General features: G+C 46.6%; 2 protein-coding genes across 4 annotated transcripts; both read left to right on the top strand.

Annotated features, from left to right (window-relative positions):
- Nucleotides 1–6,223: 6,223 nt before the first annotated feature.
- On the top strand, nt 6,224–14,357 carry il11a (interleukin 11a). The gene is made up of 5 exons (XM_061290092.1): nt 6,224–6,627; nt 7,287–7,444; nt 11,855–11,950; nt 12,100–12,261; nt 12,955–14,357. Exons 1-5 carry the CDS (start codon nt 6,621–6,623, stop codon nt 13,153–13,155), a joined length of 624 nt encoding a protein of 207 aa, XP_061146076.1. The 5' UTR covers nt 6,224–6,620; the 3' UTR covers nt 13,156–14,357.
- Nucleotides 14,358–15,476: 1,119 nt separating this feature from the next.
- znf628 (zinc finger protein 628) lies at nt 15,477–21,956 on the top strand. Of its 3 annotated transcripts, none has more exons than XM_061289878.1 (9): nt 15,477–15,603; nt 16,044–16,588; nt 16,892–16,964; nt 17,098–18,030; nt 18,119–18,289; nt 18,406–18,730; nt 18,975–19,129; nt 19,200–19,442; nt 19,538–21,956. In XM_061289878.1, exons 2-9 carry the CDS (start codon nt 16,191–16,193, stop codon nt 21,308–21,310), a joined length of 4,071 nt encoding a protein of 1,356 aa, XP_061145862.1. In that variant the 5' UTR covers nt 15,477–15,603; nt 16,044–16,190; the 3' UTR covers nt 21,311–21,956. The 3 variants fall into 3 exon arrangements, with proteins under 3 accessions (XP_061145862.1, XP_061145861.1, XP_061145863.1); XM_061289877.1 differs by having other exon boundaries at nt 15,545–15,684; XM_061289879.1 differs by lacking the exon at nt 15,477–15,603 and adding an exon at nt 15,605–15,743.
- Nucleotides 21,957–22,063: the final 107 nt, after the last annotated feature.

Raw genomic sequence — 22,063 nt, 5'->3', positions numbered from 1 at the left:
AGTGCGTCAGCGCTGGCCAAAAAACAGCCCGGGCATGTCACGTTAAAGATGGCATTGGGTTATAAATTGCCGGCGTGAACGTAAGCATATTTGTGTCGTCCTGACTTGTATACGTCTGAGGAGACCCCTCGTGACAGGGGTCACGTTGATAACGACATTGAGGGACGTAGTAACAACGCAACTGTCACTTCTTCCTTTTGTCTTCCTTTTTCTCACACACACACCCCGTGAGTGCAGCTTCCGTAGCAAAACATGGCAACCGGCCCATTGTGCGAGTGACGTACACCGTGCCGGTAAATGGCGCTCAGCTCCGATATGGCGCACGTGGCGCAAAGTACACGTATGGAGTCATTCACTTCAGTGCGTGCGGGTGAGGAAGCGTCGCCGGGGGCAACGTCTCTGCGGACTTGGGTATGCGCCTGCAAAAGTTCATGACTCTTAGCTTAGCTCTTAGCTATGAGCTAACATATCGTAGCCATCTGATAAAATGATCCACAGTTTGATAACATCTGCTAGCTTGTTCTGTTTTCATCGATTCCACGACTGTGTTGGAAGAGCACGTGGGAGAGAGAGTGAGAGAGAGATGAGGGGGTAGCACTTTAGAGAGAGGAAGAGTTGAGGGATGCAGCAGACAGACTGGACGCGCAGTGACAGGAAAGGAAAGAATGTTTAGGGCGACTGAGAATGGCGGCGGAGGAGGAATCGGGAGCTCCGACACAGGGCCCGGCTGCTCTCGGGCCGATTAAAAGCAGTCTGAGACACCAGACGGAAGATGGAAAGAGTGTTTATTTTAGTCAAAAGTTCCCTTTTGCTCGGTCCCGCCCCCTTCGATCGACGAAACACCGCCACAGCATCTTTTTGTTCGGTCTCCTCAATGGGAAGTGACGCAACAACACGTTCCACTTTATTCAGCGCAAGCCGGGCTTCGTGTAGCAAAACAGTACTAATGACGACGGCGCTCTCGTAAAAAAAAAAAAAAAAAAAAAGCCTGCATAAACCAGACAGGTGACTCAAGTCGTTAGGGCCAAAGCTTGAGCAAGTCCAAAGTCATCGGCTTCCAAGAAAGCTGAAGCCTGTTTCCTGCGAGGCCCAACCAGAGGCTACGATGGGACACACCAGCAGAAAACCAAAAAAAAAGGAAGCAGACTGGTAGGAATTGAGGAGCTGATGATTCATTGCAAAAATGAGACACGGGCAAAAATGACAAGAGAAAGTATTTTCACTGGAAAACAGAATATAACTTCCTGAATCACCAAGGTCAGACAAGGTGGAAATTTCAATTTGATAATTTTTTAATTGATCATTTTTAAATTTCAATCTACTTTTCGAAATCAATGACGTGTTGGAAATTACAACCAAATGAAGGTTTTGTTGGCTAATGTTGGCATTTTTGGTGCATCATAGCTGGATCGGTTGGCGATATCACAACGAATCATATCAGGGGAAAGTTCAGCATTTGGAAACCTGGTGATTCACTTTTGGACCATCCTTGTAAAAACATAAGAATGAACTTTCTTTCTCATCACACAAAAAATGCCACTTTTGTGGACACTCTCATGAGTCCAGTTACACTTTTGACAGCATTTGGATATGAAATTCTCCAATGTGGCTATATTTAGAAGACCCCCTGTGGCGTTTGAAGACCAAAGTGTCCTTCAAAGTGTGAATGGATGCGAGTGGTGAACTTGTGAGTCACTCATCTTAGCAACTGTTTCTTGAGTGGCGTCGCTACACATTACGTCTGTCTGGGACGGAGGGGGGGGTGTACAAAAGCGAGAGTGGCATGGTTAGATGACTCGAGAAGGACGACCCCTATCACTGACAACGACAAAAGGCCGCAGACGTCACTTTGCTGCCCTTTGAACGCACACCATATTCACCCCCCCCCTTTTTTTTACTAACTATTAACACACTCACTTTCTCTCTGACGTAGGTAAAAGGGGGTATGAAGGGGTAGCAAGTTGGGCTTGGGTTACCATGGCGATTCCCTCGGACAGGATGCCCCGTCGGAATCACTCACGTGGGAGCGAGCCGGAGAGAATGAATGAGAGCTCGAATGACGGCGGAGGGAGGAAGGGGGGGGGGGGGGGGAGAACAAGGTCGCGGGGAAACTTAAAAGTGTCCTGTTATGGGAGAGTAAATATTAACATTAAAAGGTTGGATGCTTTGGTTTCGCCTTTGAACGTAATCGCTGGGTTTGTTTACTCAAGACCCTGCTGGAATTCCCTGAGGAAATGAGCGTGCTACATAAAAAAAAAAAAAGAAAAGAAAATAATGAATTTATTACCACTTCTTCCGATGGCCGTTGCGTCACGGCCAACGTTTCCCCTGTTTACAAATGACGCTCTGGGGGATTCGGACCTGACCCTAAAAACCACACAAGTCGCTTTATCATCCACCTGGACGTGGAAATACACAGAGCCATAAAAATAAAAAAATAAAGGATGGGGAAAACCAGCCATATCGCAATGGACACACAGTCACAGCATGATGTTGTTGCCGGAGGTGGCAACACTGTTGAAGAGTAACTCGCCATAAAATGTCATCACAATGTTTGGCCAGTGATGTGGTTGACGGCAAATGTAAAGGAAGAAGACTTGGAAAAATGCTTACGTGACAACGAAAAGTAGAGCAACCGATTATCCGCTAGCTTAATGTTAAATGCCAAAGACAGGCTAACAAAAAGAAACACAAGTAGACAATATGACATTGTTTATCCTCACCAAAAAATGACAGTAATTGAGGGAAACACTTCTCTGATATGATAACTAGCATGATCAACATTTTTGTGCCGCCCTCCTTGCACTAAAGTAACAAGTGAACAACAACATTAGCAAAATGGCCATGACGGTACAAACAGAGTATCTACAATATATTTGATGCTAGTATGTGGGTGGTTCTCAGAAAGTGTGGTCCAAAATAAACTTGTTCAAAAGCAGGTCAAAATGAATTCTATGCTGTAAATCAAAGCTTCCTGGAGTTTATATTAATATATTAATAATGGAGACTAAATAAAGATAGTTCACACTCATCCAATTATTGAATGTCATGGCCCACGCCATGATGTACCTGTGCATCAAGCACATAAGTAAAAAAATATTAATCATGTTTACATTTGAGGAGCTCACTGATTGACTTTACATGATGAAATGGTAAACAATGCAAAAAAATGCTTTCATCCCGAACGACCCACCCTCTAATTTGTCACACTAAAGTAAGTTGCGAACAACAACACGAGCATGTTTGCCCAGTAGGAGAATACGGCCATAATCACTCTGAATACGTTTAAATTGGCGTGTTAAAGAGACTTCGGCAAACAGCGTCATGAATCGGGCAACTGTGCGGGCGCAAACCGCCAAAGGTGAGCGAAGAGTGGCGGGCATTGAAATGATGCGAAGCCTGCGTAATAATGTGTGAACGCACGGCCCGGCGGCGCACAGGAAGCCCAGTGTTGCGCGGCTGAGAGAAGCTTATGTGAGTAAAGTTTGTCTGGCGGCGAGGCCGTGTCACAGGTTCCCCTTCCTCCCTGATGCCTTTGAGGTCGCTAAGTGTCTCACTCTGTTTCTCCTCCCGTGGCGCTTTAACGCACATCGGTGATGTCATGGGTAGCGCGTGAAGGCCACACACACGTAGATGCACAAACACGCACAAACGCTGATGCCCGGCGCGCTGCACAGGCACCGCATTTATACGGCCACATGCCCATAATTACAGTCCGCATTTACACAAAGCCTGGAGTCCCCCTTTTTCAGCAGGCGTGCGCCAGTGTGCTGTTGGAAACGCTGCCAAATATATCCAATGAGGTTTTGAAATGGTGAAAAATTGTGGGCGTGTCCGCTTGACACGGCGAGGCCGCACCCCACTTGGCTGTCAAGTGCCAATCAAACGTGACCCATTTAACCTCCAACATATTTGAGTCGTGGCAACAAATGTTTGGCTGACACCTTTTTTGTAACGTGCACACACACACTTATGGACAACGATGAGGCGCTCTAAAGCGGCCACTTTAGCGGCATCCCAAATGAAACTGTTAAAAATGATTGCGTACAATCATTAACGTGATCAGTGACTAACATAAGTGGATATCATTCGATCAAATTTGTTGGTGACCTTTGACCTAGAATCACATGTGGCTATAATGTCTTACTACACATGCTGTGGCTGTGGGCCATACAGCACAATTTCATAATAAAAGTGTTTGAAAAGTCTTGTATTGTCTAAAAGCCTTTAATTATCGCAACCATAAAGTCTTACGGGCATCTGTGCGTGTGTGTGTTGTTGATCCTGCGAACCACCCAGGAGACCCCCATCATGAGCGCAAAGCAGGGAGAGTGACTAACTTCACTCTTTCTTTTCTTCTCCACCCCAGCTGTGTCTTCAAACGGCCTTTTGATGTGGCAAATGAGAAATAAGGACCCCGTGTGTCAATATCATCTCCCCTGGCTTTTCTTCCAGGTCGCCCACCTGAGAAATGAGCTCGCCAATCTTTCGCTTGGTGACCCTGATTGCCGCGGTGGCCATTCCGCTCCCGCACAAAAATGTCCCGCTTGCCAAATATTACCTGACCGCATCACGAGTTTATGTTTCCTTCTTCCTTCTTAGTTTTCTCTCAGTTTCTTTCCTTGTGGGTGCTTTCACTTGAAAGTAGTGTATACACACTGATGCATGATCCCTCTGGCATGACTGGAAAGTCATTTTTGCCCTTTTGCAACAGTGGGTCACGCTTTACTGCACCTGACGGAATCTTTCCAGTCAGTCCTACTCAGCTCAATATGCAGTGTGCATGTGTGGCGTGTTTGAGGGGGGAAATGCATGAAACAGAACACGAGTAAAAAAAAAAAATAGTCATCCCTCCATTTTTGGTCTTATTACCAGTGCTGGTGAGATTCACGAAATTAAAATCTATCGGTCGTAACGTTTACATTAAGGAACATTTCTAAGTGTTGCGTGTAAAGTTAAATAACATACACTGCAAATCTACTGCACCTAAAAAGTTGAAGCCACTATGACAAAAAGTTTGAACATTTAATTCAGAAAAATCCATCATGTACCACAGGAGGGCGCCTCAGCGCACTTTGATAGTTATTTAATTATATATAGATATAGATATATATACAGTAAAACTGACTTAAAAGTGCCGGATATTTAGTTTTTAGAGTAATCGCTTAATTTTTTGAAAACATTTGTGTTATGAGTGACCCTCAGAAAGTTTTCCCCTCGAGTGAGTGGGGGAGGGGCCACAATCAATTAATTAGCCAACCGTGCACTTTATCTGTTTGCTTTGCTCATCTAAACATTTCCATTAGTGTGAGGAATCTTGTTTGTGCCTCAGCGAGTCGTGTGTGTTCGTTATATATGTATGTTGTCATGCTGTCTGTCCTTCGTGACCTCGCTGAGTGGGCACCCCACCCACAATATACAAGCGTGCGCTCATGCCCCTGAAAAAAAAATGCATGGATGTGCATGTGTTCTCACTGTTTCTATGCAACGAGTCTCGGAGGCCCCTTCTGGACCGGTCCTGGACAACACTTCTCTCTCCTATCCGTCGCTCACTCCTCACTCTTTCCTTCACCCTGGGGAGGGAGGAAGGGAGGGAGAAAGAAAAAATGGGAGGTGGATAGTATGTGTGTGTGTGTGTGTGCGTGTGTGTGTGTGTGTGTGTGGTGGGTGGCGGGGCAGTGGAAATAACAGACTGCTGTCTCAAGAGGGGCAGAAAAAGAGCCAGGGGTGAGAAAAAGAGGGAGAGAAAGGTATTCTCTCCATTCATATAAATAACATCATTTTGGGGTTGAAATAAAATGACCTCCAGGCATGTGCGAGTTATGAAAGGCACGCGAGTGATGAGCTGGGCTGATAACACGTAAAGACAATGGGCAAAGGAGGAAGCGATTTGGATTGGGAGATAGCCAGATATGAAGAGATGACATGATTGGCGCGCTGATGCGGCCGCAGGAAGTAGCGCAAGATAGGAGCTGGCAGGGATGGGAGGGGAGAAAGTGATAGAGGAAAGAAAACAAGAAAGAAAAAAAAACACAACGGAATCTTTAGAAAAAAAAAAGTTTCGCAAAGAGAGAGAGAGCGCGAGAGAGAGGGAGGAGAGTAGAGGGGCAAAAGGGAGGGGAGAGAAAAAGAGAGAGAGTGCGTGTGTCTGTGTGTGTGTGTTTTTATGAATGAAGTGAGTCACTGGCGATGTGTCATAGCCCCGACGTCTTTATAAAGGAAGTTTTAAACAAGCCTAAACACTTCACTTGCGCGCAAAAATTGGACTTACCACACATCGCATCCTTCTCTCTCTGCATTTCTCTCTTTTTCTCTACTCTGCCCAAGTGCCTCTCTACCTTCCAAAAACATCTCAAACTTTGCTCCAAACTTAGACAAAAACAAAAAGTTGGACGAGATTTTTTTAATTATCCCCCATAATTCACCTTGTCTCTAGCGCGCTCCATCAGAGGTGTGAGGACGCACTTTGCTCCTCATTTGGACTGAAAAGGCGCCAAAGGAGAAGCCGGAGCACGTGACACGTCTTGCCGGAGCGCCCGTTGATTTATTGTTCTTTTTTTTTTTTGGTTATTTATTTATTTGTCTACCTGCTGTTTCCATTCTTTTGGATTCGAACCAATATGAAATGTAAGTGAAAGTGTGAATGGGTAGATGTGAATTTAAAAATAAATCCAGTGTAGTTAGGTTGGAATTTGAACAATAATGCATGAAAGTCAATACTGTGAGCACGGTGTCCAAAAATTTGGATGTACAGAATTTCAGCGCATGTTTTAAAAGTCCTGTTTTACTGTCCTGAACTGATTCTTGTTTGGAGGACGCGTGTGTTATTTTGTCTTGCGGTTCACCTGTAATTATCAAGCCTCTAGTGTGGCTTCAGCACCACTGTGGTGCCCTCCTTTTTGAAATGCTTGTATTTGAACTTGAAAGGCAAAAAGAATGAATGAGCTTACTGTTTGCCGCGCCTGACTTGGCCCCCGGTCTATATAATTTATAGCGGCAACACACGCGCCTATCCAGTTGCAGGTGTGACAATCAGCTGCATTCATTGCACGGCTTTATCCAGGCCAGGAGTGATGCTGATGTTAACGATTTACCTGTGAAAACATGAATCTGTCACCGAGGCTCAACGCAGGGGCGCCCCGTGCCAAGTCTGGAGCTATTGTTTATATTATGGTGCAATATCTTCCCCTGGAGTTGACAGCAGCGGCCCTGAGGTCATGATCACTAGTGCGAGATGACAGCGACCTCTCGGCTAATTGCTTCCGTTTTCTTGCCCTTCTTTGCAGTGCTGCTCGATTCGTCGTCGTCTCTGCTCTTGTCGCTGCTATTGGCCCAGCTGCCCGTCTTCACGTCCGCCTCCCCGGTGCCTCAGCGGCGGCCCAGTGAGATGGACAAGCTGTCCAACCAGACCAAAAATCTCATGAAGCTCACGCAAGAACTGCTGGTGAGTGCATGGAGGGGGGGTCAAACTCAAGGCCAGTGGGCATGATACGGTCCCGTTAGCTGCTTGCAAAGCTTTGAAAAGCGCTAATTATGGGGCAATCATTACCAAGGGGAGCAACAGCTAGCGACACATCTAATCCGTGAACAAACACGGTGTAGCTGTAAAACAACATACAAAGCATCATTTCCCATTGAAATGAATGGAAATGCAATCAATTTGTTCCCGCCCCCCAAAATGGGTGTCTTTTCTCGAATAAAATTTGCGCTACAGATAACATGCCAAAACAGAAAACACGACTAATTTTTTTGCACTTTGTCACATAGCTCTAATTTTTGCTCGTATCTCGAGACAAAAAAAAAAAGAAGCTGAGCGACGTCATGTATTGATCATGTATTGGTCTTGTGCTTGTGACAGCGCTTGCTAACTATTGCACCAGAGCTTAATTAGCTAATAGCATTAATTAAAGCGCTAATGTTATCTACAGGTTTACCCTGCGGCCTTTTTGCGTGCGTTTGTGAGCTCAGTCATTACGTAGGACTCTGGTCAGACTTAAGCTGCTTTACCCTACTGGCCAGAGTCCGCGTGCAGGCTTAGACCAGAGCAGAGATTTGACTGAGTGATCTCACTTGCGTTTTTTTTTTTTCAACCAAACGGGCCCACGGAAAGCTGACTCAGCAACCTTATGTCACCCGACTCACGACAAGGGAATAAAGAAAAATAACATGACAAGAAGAGTCAAGCTAGTGGTTTAAAAGAAAATCCATGCCAAGACATTTCTCGCCTCCAGCTCAAGCGAACATACCAATCCTGAAACAACAACAAACAATACTGTACGAGTTGTTTGCATGAAATCATGTTTGGGTTCTGCGGCAAGACTCTTAAAGTGTGATTGGAGAGGTGGAAGCTTGAATTTTTCCTACCGCTAAATCGTATTGTACAAACACGTCTGGCTGGAAAATCAGATGTCGAGAATGTAGCCAAGACTTGTCTCCAGCTGGCGTTTTACAACAGGTGAAAATACATGCGGATCATATCTTGGCCTCTTTGGTTTCGCACGGCTGAGCCACATTCTATTTTTGCATTATGCAAACCTTAAAACTCTTTGTGTTGGGGAGATAAAGCCAAAAATAGCCTCATACTCTCTCTAGTCTTGATCGGTCGGTGTGCAGAAGAAGTGTGTGTTGTGCGTGTGTGTGTTTGAGGCTATCACCGTCGCCATCGTCTAACCTGTGGTTCAGCTCCCAAAAACACACACGCACACATCAAGAAGCATTGGGGACAGTATTTGACAGTGTTCAGTAACATGGAAGATGTCTTTTTTTCTTATTGTGTGGAATTTTTGCTAAAAAGAGGACGTCGTTCGGAAAGATAAATAGAATAGGAATCCGTGGAAAGTCCCAGCTTGAGCGGCAATGAAAGTGATGCTTTTAAAAGAGGAGCTAGAGCGTATACGTTTATATAAGTTTCTTGCGACAAAAACACGCAAACGTGGCCAAGTGTGTCCGTCCGGGGGCAAAGATACACGGGCGCATTTTTGCGGTCCGACGCTGCGTATTGAGGTTTTCTGTAAATAGTCACGGTTGTGTAGGTGCGGTGTAGACTTGTTTGACTTTTGGTCGCCACAGCAAAGTGACTTGATAAAAATCGAGCAAGATTTATCACATTGCTGTATTTGCATTCAGGAAGACGGAGGGAGGCTGGACGCTAAGTTTTGTCGGGTGAGGTCATGAGCCGCAATGGAGGGAGCAAGAAAAGGGAGGATAAGCGGGCGAATTAAAAGATGGAGCAAAAAAACCACGAGAGATGAAGAGATCAGGCAGTCAGAGTTGTGCGTGCGTGCGTGTGTGTACCTGGCATGAACGATGGATGGACAAAAGCTGCAGAGACAAAACAGAAGACAACAAAATAAGCTCGTCTTTAGCGACACAATGCGGCGCATTCATGCCGAAAAGACATCAACACAAACAACAACAAAACAAAAACACTGCCAAACGAGTTAACGAAACATCAGGCCCAGACAACATGTTTGCACAAAACATCTCGGAACGCTAATCATCTTAATGTTGTTGTGTTCCTCTGCGCGGAATGACGCATGCTGCATCGCTCATTTATGTTCATTAGCAGGCGTAATGGCTCTCGCTAAGCTTTCTACTACCGTGTCACAATGACTTACAAGTTTCCCAAAGAAAACATTCGCAAACATGACGCCCAGAACAGACTCCGGCTAATGATGTTAATAGGCCACGCCCCCTCAAGCCTCAACGTACAAATACTACACTTATTTCCCTTCCGAAAACCACTTTCAAAAAAGATGAACGGCAGTTAGGGAAAGTTTTATTGCTATGCGAGTAAAAAAAAATTGCAGTCCCCGCTATTTTGCTGTTTTTTATGTTGTTGTTAACGCTTGGTTCGATGGGGTGTAATTCAACTGCGGACCACTAGATGGCAGCACACGTATTTAGCAAAACAAAACAGGAAGTACTGTATTTCAGCACCGCCTATATAAATTATTGAACGTAATATGCTGCAATACTTCTTTTTAAGGCTAGTTTGGGTTCATTTTACATTTTGGGCCATGTTTATTGGTTTATATTTTTAGTTGATCAGTGACGTTTGCTAGTTTGGAAAAAACATGCCAGTTGTGACAGTACATTGTTACGCTGTTTGTAAAACATTTTTATAACGGTTACCTATCGCTTTTACTCTTTTTTACGATAGTAACTGATTTAAAAGTGTAGTTGGAGACTTCCAAAGAAAGAAGTGCTTTAAAAACATGCCTACAGAGTAGGGTATTACTGTGTCGCGGATTTCACTTAATGCAGGGGTGGTCTGTTACGTAACGCCCGCGATGAAGGGGGGGGTTACTATCAAATTATCACTGCTCCATTCACCTGCATGCATACTCTTTACCCCCCTCTGGCGGCCCGGATGGGAACTACAGCAGCGTGAGAGCAGACGTTGGCTGACAACACAAGCTGTAGCTGGGCAGTGGGCAGTACTGCGTCATTGCATCTTTTTATAGTGACCCTGGAGTTTCCCTTCAGCTGTGTGCTGTCGCTGCTTGCTGCCTTCTTGGTCACGACGTGCGTTGTTGAGTGCACAAAACATCCTGTGGGTTCAGGTCACTTATTCGCATTGTTGACACGTGGGGAAATGGACTTCAGTCGAGATATAAAAAAACTGTATGGTAAAAGTTGAAGTGCTTCTTCAACTGCTTAAGACCCCATAACGTGAATTCAAAGATTTGTGTCTAAATAGGTCTGAGATGACGTAGTACTGGATGTTGTGATACTTTCAGTATTTCAGTTTTCCTTATTTTTTTGCCTGTTAGCTTACAAGCTAGCTGGTGGTTAGCGCCGCTCATCCCCACCCAGTGGGTTATATTCCTGCCACTGAAGGCTTTAAAGAGGAAGTGACATAACAAATTCTTGACAGCAATATTTTCTATGTCCCCCCCACTCGCCTAAATACCGTAAAGATGAATATTGTAGAATATAAATTAAGCAGCTAAAATAACTTGTTTTTATCCATCTCAGGGAGTGGCCATTTTGCCATTCGCAGCCGACTGAAAATGACGTCACAGTGCCTAAAGGCTTTTTTCTGGGTTAGGTCATGTGACATTCACGAGCGGGTATATATTCACGGTCTAATTAAACATTTAGGGATGCGTCATACGGGAAAGATGCTAAACAAAGTAGTTATCCATTTTGTAGGTCATAGGGAAGGTATTTGATTGACAATGGAGTGCTGGGTGATGTCAGGACATTCAGACGCCACAGGATTTGAGAGCGGCGGCAACGGCTTGATTTTTTCTCTTTTGAAGACAGATTTTATAAACTTGGATTGTTTTCAATCATTTAAATTTGGCGGGGTTGTTAACAGCATTCTTTATCTGCGGTGTGAAATTGAAGGTCAGAGTAAACAAAAGTACAATATCTGTTTTGATAACTTGACACAAGGCGGGGGGGGGGGGGGGGGGTTGTCTCTGTTTTAATAACTAGCAACCCCTAAAAATGCTGAATTAGCCAATAATAACTTTTTTTTAACGTCGACACCAACCGATTTTATCAACGTAAGGAGTAAAAAATATGTATCTGTTTTCAAATGAGTCAAGTTATGTAGAAATACCTGAAAAATCTACTCGAGTACAGTAACCAAGTACTTGTTATTTCCCACCACTGACATTTGGGGAGGTTGAGTTCGAGTGAACTCGCAGCGACCCCGCTCGACCGCACGTCCCTCGGCGAGCGCTACTGTCTGAAAGCGCAGGAAACAAAGCGTCTGCCGGCTAACGCTGTCACAGCGCTAATACTTTCCTCATGCTGCCGTGACTTGTCTGAGGGATGAGCAAGCGCGAGTGTGCTGATGCAAGATAGTGACCAAGCGGCTGTGTGTTGTTTTCTCCTTCAGAGGGAGCATGCCTTCGACTCTGACGTGGAGCCCCACAGGTTCAGGTCCCTGCCAGAAATGAGCAACAGATCGGCCAATGATCTCAACAACCTTGAGGTAATGCCCCCGATAATGTGTTTCTTCTGTGTGTGCGTGTTTCTTGGAGAGGAGCTGGCCTGTTTTCTTCGTCTTCCTCGCGCAGTTACAGCACATCTTGCCACACCCATGCTCAGTCTCTCAACTTTTTTTTTTTCCTTCTCCCTCAGCTGAAGCCCACACTCTCTCAGCTGCACGCTGACCTGAAGCTGTATGAGCACCACTTTGAGTGGCTCAACAGGGTGTCCAAGAAGCACCACCACCCGGCGCTGCCCAAGCTGGTGGAGGTGATCAAGGAGATGAAGTCGCTCATCAATCTTCTGCACCGTCAGGTGAGGAACTGAGCTTCAACTCTACTTTGAGTGTGTTGAAGCGGTTAAAAGGCATGCATCCATTTTTTTTTTTTCATAACGTGGGTGGGCGTAATGAGCCTATCCCAGCTGACTTATGGCCCTTTTCCGCTGCAAGGTCCCTCGGCTTGCTCTAGTTTTGAAACTTTTCCATTCCACAGAAGTCATCTCGAGAGAATAAACCCTGTCGCAACTAGCAGAAAGCTGCAAGTTGCAGAAAGCTGCACCGCCCCGCCCCCCAAATGTTTAGTTTTGCCCATTGAGCCCCCCCCACAAAAAAATGGCTCCAAAGCCTTTCATTTGTGCTAGTCCGGCGTCTTTTCTTGGATAATACTGTAAACGTTACTTGAAAACAACACGCTTAAGATGGTGCCAAAGCCTTTTCTAGTATCAAAGTAGTGCTTTGGTGCTAGTTGAGAATCTCCTGTACATGGTAGAACAAGCAACCCCCATTAGTACCACTTCAGAATTTGACCAAAAGTAGTGCTTTGGTGGCATCTTGTGGCATCTTTGGAGTTTTTCTGTGAACACAGGGAAATAGGTGAGTCCAGCCGTGAGTAAGAATCTGGTGCCACAAGACAACGGCATAGCACTGCCGATAGCCAAAATGTAACACATTTCTGGAAGGTTGAGTAAACTAATCTAAACTAAACTATGGTTCATCTTTGCCAACAGATGCAGAGGGTGGACGCGCCAAAGCTGACCCCCGCCACCCCCTCCCTTCCACCGCACCTCCCTTACCAGTTTGACGTGCTCCAGTCCAGCCAGGAGCTCCTCCACCACTTCAAACTTTTCTGCGATTGGGCATACAGAGCTTTCATAAGCCTCAAGCCAAAGATCTCAAAAACACAGCTCAATGAGAATTCATCCAAGTGAGAACGGGGGAACGGGTTGTTGTCGGTGTGCAATGTTGTCAACGGCATCCCAAAAGGCCGCGATACCAACTAACGAACGGCATGTGCGGAGAATCCGATTTCTTTCCACCAGAGCCAAACGGGATGCGCTATAATGCCACGACAATAACAATCCCCCAGCGTAACTATGGTGATCATTATTTCCTGCTTTTTCCTAGTTTATGACCATGTTATTTATGTATTTATTTATTTATTGACTGTTAGTCATTTATTTAATGTTATTTATTTGAAGTTGTTGCGCGTCACCTGGCATCTTCATTTCTTTATTGACGTGCATTTATTTGACCACATACTTTGTGTCTCACTGATCTCCGTAGCACTTCCTGAACGTCTGATAATTGTTTCTCTTTCTAATTATTTGGTATTTGTGCATTTATTCATTTGACTTTATTCCAGTAAATGTGGCATACATCTGTGATTGTCACATTTTTGTCCACACAGTAGTGCCCTTAAAATAATAGTTTCAAAAAATCCTATGTGCCAGTTACGTCACGTCAAAGCCAGATTGGAGGTCGAAGACAAGTGAACGCTTTTTAGTGCCAGAGTCAAAGTATCTATTTTTGTAACGCCTGTTTCTCACACTTTGCATGAGGAAACATCTCTAATGTGGTAAGGTTGTTTGAGTGGGCCCTGTTGTTAAGCACTGATGGACCTGATTAGATTCTTTGCACAAACTTGTAGGATTAGCTTCTTGGATGACTGAGGGGGCTAATTTTGAAACAATGTTTTGGGATTTAAAAGATTTTTTTTTCAAGTTAAACTCTAAAAGTCTTAAAATACTATGTATTGTGACACTCTTAAAGGTGTACATAATTGTACATGAATGTAAATTGTTGTACAGTGCTATCTGTGTTATGATGTTTTCTACAATATAATTTAGATTACCAATTTTCTCACTATCATTTTTCGTTCCTTCCTTTTATAGTATTTGTTACAGTATTGGCTATTTATTTAAATAATTTGGTGGAATTATTTATTTTTGTGCTGCAAAGGAGCAAGTCTCCTCTCCTTTTTTTTTTAAATACTTTTATACAGTTTGTATTCTAGTACACTTAAATTACGATATGTTAAATTATTGTAACATCGAGATGCCTCTTCCAGACACTGATTGGCCTCAATGTGAAATATGTGCCTTGGTGAAATAAAAACTACAGAATGTGCAAATGGGATGGATATATTATTATTATTTCTAGGCGCAAATGACTCGGGCTATGTTCAGGATGACTCCAGATCCAAAAAACACATCTATCTTTTTCAAACTCAACCAGCTTTGAATGGCACGTCCTGTAAAAGTTGGAAAACTATTTTCCTTTGACCGATAAATACAAAATTCTCTAGACAGTGGTTCTTGACCTTTTTCCTTGTTCGCATCCCATTCAATTCACCAACCAGTTCTCGCACCCCCTTCCAGAATTGATGAAAAGCAATATTGATATCATAATCATAATGTGTAAGTAACAAAACCATCATGTATTTAATTCTTTATTTACATAACTGACAACAAAATAATGCATTGCAGGATTAAGAAAATCAAGATTTTTCTCATACTAGGAAAAAAGAATTGAAAAAACATTGTGCTTGTACTATGCATGGTGTGTTGTGAATGATTATGGCTTTGTTGCTGTTGCTTTCCATTTATGGTCGCATCAAATCTTGGTGTCTTGGTGCTGAGTGCCACTCGCACGACGTGTTGAGGATCCAGCCGATTTCTGCTCTTGGTTTTGATGTGAAGCAGACAGGAAAATCCAGTCTTGCAGAAGTAAGTAGCCCAGAAGTGCTCCAAGTAACCATTGGCAAACTCCATTTGGATTCCACGATTGTTTCTCAGTTCGATGAGATCTTCCTTGATGTTGCTATCCTCATCAACATCTTCCATATTCTGCTTAAAAGGGTGCCGGATCCAGTCGTCACAGGGTTGTAGCTCTCCACACGAGAAGTAGTCATCAAATGAGGTGCACAGTATCTGCAGTATCTGTAAATTTCCCCCAGAGTATCCTCGCACCCCCAAGGAAGCATTCTCGCACCCCCGGTTAAGAACCACTGCCCGTGACTGGAACGTGTGAATTATTTCAAACACGGCTCACGAATGAGCACTACATTTCCCAGAGGGCTTTGCGCCAAAGCCAAACGATTCAGACTCGACGTTTTAGCGACAGAAGAAAATATGAACTTTTATTTCATTGTTTGCAAATTATGTCAATAGGTTTGCTGCCTGTATTAAAACTAGGAAAATACATAGAAGGAAAAAATTGAGCACAAAAGCGCTCTTGTAGGAAGTAGCAAGCCAATTGGAAAAGCTCGTCATTTGTCTCAAACAGCCAATCGCTGAGGTTGTTCTTGGAGGGCGGCTTCGGGTGGAGAACGTTAGTGTGTGCTGTTTATTGTTAAGGTTGTGTGGATTAGCACTGCGGTATGCATCTCATTCTCATTTTATTATTAATATGGTTTACGAGGGACAAGATATGCGACGAGTTTCGCCCTCTTCATGCATGTAAATATCGAACATTATATAGACGTGGCTCTGCTTAGACAAGAGTCAAATGCGGGCCAGTAAGTAACGTTGACTGTTTTGTTGACACTGTAAAGTAAAAAAAAAAGAAACTGTGAGTTTTGTGTTAATGTTTTGCTATCAGAGCTCACTTTAGGGTCACGCGAGGACATTTTGTGTAATGCTAATTGGTGTTTGTGGCTAGCAAGCAATATGCTGGGGAAATAACAGCGAGCAAATATAATGGAGAGTTAAAGCTCGCAAGGGAGAAATGAGGCGGAAAAGGTGGGACATGGGGACATTCTTGTTTTACCACGTGTTAAGAGTTGACACTGGATTCTTTTTTTTTTTTCCCACGTTAGCTTTGTGTGGAGTTGGACTGGCAGCTGCTGCTTCCGGTGGTGGGACGGGATTCCAACACTACAGCAACAACAAATAAGGATGGAGTGGATGATGTGGAAGACTATGCTCCAAAACTGATTTGCATCCTAGGAACAGCCTCACCTGTTATGGCGAACTCTGTGGCCACTCTGGTGGTCCAAGCAGAACTCTTAGCTCCGCAATCCTCCGCCTCCCTCTCTCCTTTCCCCTCCCTCCTCGGCTCAGGCGAGGAGGGTGAGGATGACCGGGAGAGGGATGACCTGGTGGAGGGCAACAAGGGCATAGTGGGCAGCGTGGAGGTGGTTCTGGACATGGAGGCCTCGTCGGTGTCGGCCCAGCAGGCCGAGCAGTCCGAACAGTCCGAGCAGTCTGAGCATCCCTTCCAGTGTCTGGATTGCGGCAAGAGCTTCAGGTGGTCGTCCCGGCTCACGCACCACCAGCGGAGCCACAACAATGAGAGACCTTACCGCTGCAACCTTTGTCCCAAGGCCTTTAAGGGCTCCTCCGCGTTGCTCTATCATCAAAGGTACTCACATACTTGGCCTGACATATTTTTAGTTTGGTCAGCACTCCTTTTTAGGCCTTCACCTCACGCCAAAAGTTAGGCCAAGATTTTCTGGCCCACTCATGACCTTTATGGGAACAAGTCCAATTGAAAATGGATCCATGAGTGGTTTATCGCGCTGCCAACTGATTGCCTTTGGTTGCACTCTAGTACAGCTCTCAGGACACATACTGTATTACACAAGGACATGAAAGTAGCACAATGCATCAGTGCAAACAAGTATGGGGAGGTGTGTGTGTCATGTTTTTTTTCCCGTTTGTTCAGGTCTCACTCGGGAGAGAAGCCTTACAAATGTCAAGATTGTGGCAAAGCCTTCAAGCGCTCCTCTCTTCTCCAGGTGATGACCTTTACGTTAATGTTTGTTATGATACTGGTGCTCGGAGACCAATTTTGAATGTTTCACAAATATACGTGAAATTGTTTGGGGTCAAAAAATATCTAACGTGGCACAATTTGCTCTCCACCCGAAGGTGCATCAGAGCGTCCACACAGGAGTGAGAACATTCTTGTGTCCGTATTGCCCCCTGACTTTTAAATGGAGTTCCCATTACCAGTACCACCTGCGCCAGCACACCGGCGAGTGCCCGTACCCGTGCGACACGTGCCCCAAGGCCTTCAAGAACTCCAGCAGTCTACGGCGACACAAGAACGTCCACCTGGGTCTCAAACCTTACACCTGCAACGTGTGCAACAAATCCTTCACTCAGTCCACCAACCTGAGGCAGCACATGAGAATCCACACGGGCGAGAGGCCATACGTGTGCGGCGAGTGCGGACGCAGCTTCACGCACTCGTCCAACCTGGCGCTGCACAAGAACTCGCACTCTGGCCCGGCTGCGGCCGGCAAGGAAGGCAAGGGCGGGGAGAGTGGAGGGCGGGGCCGCGACATGGTGGAGGTGGTGGTGGTCAGCTCGGAGGAAGAAGCCACATCCATGTTGACGGCTATGGTGGGCTACGTCAACCAGGAAGGGGGCGATGGAGTTGGGGTGGGGATGGAGGAAGTCTTCCTGTCCACTTCTGCATCTGCCCAGGATGCAAACCTGCTCCCCGAGCTCGGCTCGGTTCCGTCAGGGGAGAACGCGGCCGCATCCCGGGCCATCGGGACGGAGGTCCACCTGAGCACGGACACGGGCGCCAGCCTGCTGCTCTACACCTGCGGCAGCTGCAGTCACACTTTTGCTACACGGACCGACTTGGAGGAGCACCAGTCCATTCACGTGGCTTCGGGGGAACGTGGCTCCGGTGGGGAAGCGGCACCGGCGGAGGTAGGGGACGGATTGGTCGGGACCGGCCACCTGCTTGCTGACTTCGAGGAGGTGGTTGAAACGACCGCAGCGGCTGAAGGTGCGCACACAGCTGAGGTACTCCTCGGACTTGCGGACCCAGCTGATGAAAGTAATTCAGTAAGTGATGGAAACCGAGCCAAAATCGTCATCAACCTGAAAATGTCCGAATTTTTGCCGAATGTCTTTCTGTGGTTACTCCTTTTAGAGTGTGGGCGCCACCCAGGCCCAGTTTGACCTTCTGCAGAGCTTCAACAAGGTGATTCAGAGCTCCAATAGTGTTGAGCCAGAAGCTCCAACCGCATGGGCAGGGCTGTCGTGTGGCTACTGCAATAAATCTTTCAAGACCAGTGGAGGCCTCAATCGACACGTGTCACTGGTGAGGATGTTCCTGAGAACGCGTCTGCTACAAACGACGCTCTGCAAGACGTTGTTTATTGACTACCTGCAGCCGTTTAATTCTCTTGAAATAACCCGCTTGCGTTGCCCATCCAGATGCACTCCCTCTCATCCCAGTCCCGCTCCCAGTTCAACTGCTCGGCCTGCGACCGCTCCTTCCCTCTGCTGTCCTCGCTTCTCACGCACCAGCACTCCCACACCCCCGAGCAACGTCTCCTGGCCGAGGCCGAAGCGGAGATCGTGTGCCCGCCTTCCCTTTCCTTGTCTCTTCCGCTGCCCTCCTCTCCTGACAAGCAGCAGGAGGGAACGAGGGACATTCAAGCTGACGTCACAGCCGTCAGCAAGGAGCAGGAGGAACTGCCCGCCAAACTAGCGAAAAACTCCAAAAAGGCCAGCGGGTGCAAGAACACTGGCGCGGGAGGTAATACAAATAGAATTACACACAGACGATCCAATTGAGTCAAAAACTACACCCTAGGATGAAAAGACCATACGACCATACGACTTGGTCCTGAGTATATTGTGTCATAATATTGGTCAAGCTAACCCTGAAACATGGCCATCAAAAAATAGCAGCAACTCCAAATTGACATTCCAACTCGAATGAGTCAATGCATTCCAGCATGGGTGGAAATTCCCACCTCGCTTTCTTTCCTTTGGTACAGAGCGGCCGTATCGCTGCTCAGAGTGCGGGAAAGCCTTCAAAGGTTCGTCGGGGCTCAAGTACCACATGAGGGATCACACCGGGGAGAGACCCTACCGCTGCACAGAGTGTGGGAAGAGTTTCAAGAGGTCCTCGCTGCTCTCCATCCACCAACGGGTGAGCAAACACAAAAATATTTGGCTTAGTTTTTTTTTTTTTTAAATATGGTCCTCATCTTCTCGCCTAGGTGCACACAGGTGTGCGAGCATTCCAGTGCCCTCACTGTGCTCTGACGTTCAAGTGGAGTTCGCACTATCAGTACCACCTGCGGCAGCACACGGGCGAGAGACCCTACGTATGCAAGGAGTGCGGCAAGTCCTTCAAGAACACCAGCTGCCTGCGAAGGCACAGCCAGATGCACTCGGGACTGCGGCCGCACGTCTGCAGCATTTGCTCCAAGTCTTTCTCGCAGACATCAAACCTCAAACAGGTCAGCGCCGCGTTTGCCTTGACCTAATTTGATTCATTGTTCAACCCATCATCCTTCACCCCCCCCCCCCCCCCCTTTTGAACTCGTCTCCTCAGCATGAACGCACCCACTCGGGCGAGAGACCCTTCCGGTGCGGCCACTGCAACAAGTGCTTCACGCACTCCTCCAACCTCCAGCTGCACCTTCGCACGCATTCCTCGCAGAAGGACTTCAAATGCCCGTACTGCTCCAAAGAGTTCGTCATGCACTCGTACTTGCAGAGGCACATCCGGACGCACGGCGGCTCCCTCCCGCTGCCGTCCGGCGAAGGCGCAGGTCGGGACGGCGTGTCGGTGAAGGCCAGCGTGGGAGGGGTCACCACCACCACCACGCTCCTCAACCCCATCACCTTGGAATCGTCGGGAAACAACGGGAGCCTGATCGTGTCTCAGCCGGCTCTCAACATCCCTGTCAACACCTCGCAGAACTATTTCATGATTCAGACGGCCAGCGGCTTACAGCTCATCCCTTTATCAGGTCCGGCCCCTCCGCCGGCCCCACCTCCGCCGCCCCCGCCGCCATCCCAGCCCCAAAATTTCTACCTGCTCCAGTGCCCCTCGACCAACGGCTCCCAACCGAGTTTGATTCTGGTGCCCACGGCTAACCGGCCTCCGGCGGCCCCAGAGCCCGCCGGTGTCCCCGTCTTCCAGACTCTGCAAGCATTCAACAGCCAAACGCTTGCCCAGTTTGCAGCCGTATCGCCACAACACCAGCATCCCCGCATCATTCTCACCAACGATAATAAGAACACAAACGCGCCCGTCTCCTCCCTTCCGCCCAACTCTTTACTCCGCAGGCCCATTTTAGGGAAGAGCAACCGGACAGCAAGGGGCAGAAGGGGCCGCAAACCAAAATCGGTCATCAAGGAAATGGTCGAGACGCCGAGCGCGGATGCGACTGACGGTAACCCGGGCGGCGTGACCCAGCCCGACGGTACCGCCGCCTATTCGAACTCATCGCCGTCCATCGCATCAAACTGCGCACTTTCTCCGTCTTCCACCGCTGTCGCATCCACTTTGGGATCTCCACAAGCCAGCGTTTCAACATTACTTCCTTCAACTCCCAACAACAACGCCCAGACAGAACTGACCGAAATAAATTCGGCAAGGACCTTGACCGAGAATCAGTTTGTGTTCTGTTTCGACAATGAAGGCCGAGCGAAGGAGGGGCTGAGTGTTGATGAGGGAGGCGAGTCGTTTGTGTTGCAGTTTGAGGCAAATGAGCAAGGGGATGCTGACAAAGAGGGAGATAAAGGCGGGATGATGTCGCTTCTCCAGGAGTGGGGTGGGGAGAAGGCGGGCGAGAGTCAATCAGGAGAAGAGGAGTGCGGCCAGGGGGGCTCTTTTGTCTTCCACTTTCACGCCGAGGAACCGGAGAGCGATCGGTGCCAAGCGGGCTTCAGCCAGGAGCACGACAATGGCTTGGTGCCACTCCACAGTCAGGGTGTGGTATTTGGGGTCAGCGATGAGGGCAAGATGGAGCAAGAAGCCGGGGAGGGTATGCAGATGATAGCCTTGATAGAACGGGAGGGGCCGATGATGGGAGAGGACGGCGCCGACTGCAGCGCAGCCGCTGGTACCGGGGGGATCTTCCAACTGGAAGGAGGGGAGGAGATTGTCATCATCGAGGTGAGCACCAGTAACTTAATTGAGGAACGGATGGAGGCGGTCGTCGACGCGGACATTTCGCAGAGCAGCGATGGGAAATCAGAGGGCGGAAATGAAGACCCGAAGGAAAAGTCTTCCAAAGAAAACTGTGCGGATGATACAGATGGTGCTGCAGTCGGAGATGGACTTCTGCCTAAGAGATGCACCACTCTTACGAATTGAGATGCAAAGCTCGCATAATGTTGGGCCCATACAGTTGAAATGTCAGAATCCACCGAAAATGCACTATAACCTTTATAGGTGAACTTAATTAAGAGCGTAGGAAAGACCTGTTGTGAATTTTTCCAGTCAACTCCTTGTTAGAGAGCAGCAAGTTGTGCAAAAAGTACCAAAAAATGATGGACCTGCAGAATTCATAAGTTGAGAGAAGGTCAAAGTAAGGTTTTTTTTGTTTTTGTTTTTTTAAATAAATCATGACTGCACTCAAATTTTAGGTTCATCCTGAAATTTCCCCTGAAAAACCCAAGGGACTAGTATAGAAATAGTAACCGTGTCAGTGAATGAATGGACAGGTGCCTCACTTTACTAGCACTTTACTTTCAATCTCCTGGAACTGATAGCATGCAGTTAGGGCAGCAAATTGTGTCGTAATGCCACAGTGCCACATGTTAGAAATGTTATACATTCAAATAGGCTGGGCATGAACTTATGAATTGTCCTTAATATATTAGTTGAAATGACACCATCAAAGGCACTCAATGTATTGTTGAGCTAGGTTTTTGTGGGAGAAAAAAATATATATATATATAAATGGTCAATTTGTTCACAATCTTCATAGTAGCTTAATAATAAACGTCTTCATGAATAAGATTCTTTTATTTATTTTAAATAAACCGCATATGTACTCAACGTGAGGTATATTTGGTGTCGCGTTGCCATTCACGTAAAATTCGTCGCATTGCGGAATGTACGTAC

Source organism: Syngnathus typhle, linkage group LG10, assembly GCF_033458585.1.
Source record: "Syngnathus typhle isolate RoL2023-S1 ecotype Sweden linkage group LG10, RoL_Styp_1.0, whole genome shotgun sequence".
Classification (NCBI taxonomy): Eukaryota; Metazoa; Chordata; class Actinopteri; order Syngnathiformes; family Syngnathidae; genus Syngnathus; species Syngnathus typhle.
Note: the sequence above shows the minus strand (reverse complement) of the source record. Positions and strands in the feature narration are given on the sequence as shown.

What these genes read in the sequence shown, in the direction of transcription:
- il11a (XM_061290092.1), top strand. An exon ending in AGCTCACGCAAGAACTGCTG is followed by an intron (nt 7,445 to 11,854) that starts GTGAGTGCATGG and finishes TTTCTCCTTCAG; the next exon opens with AGGGAGCATGCCTTCGACTC. An exon ending in ATGATCTCAACAACCTTGAG is followed by an intron (nt 11,951 to 12,099) that starts GTAATGCCCCCG and finishes CTTCTCCCTCAG; the next exon opens with CTGAAGCCCACACTCTCTCA.
- znf628 (XM_061289877.1), top strand. An exon ending in CAGCTGATGAAAGTAATTCA is followed by an intron (nt 18,031 to 18,118) that starts GTAAGTGATGGA and finishes TACTCCTTTTAG; the next exon opens with AGTGTGGGCGCCACCCAGGC. An exon ending in TCAATCGACACGTGTCACTG is followed by an intron (nt 18,290 to 18,405) that starts GTGAGGATGTTC and finishes TTGCCCATCCAG; the next exon opens with ATGCACTCCCTCTCATCCCA.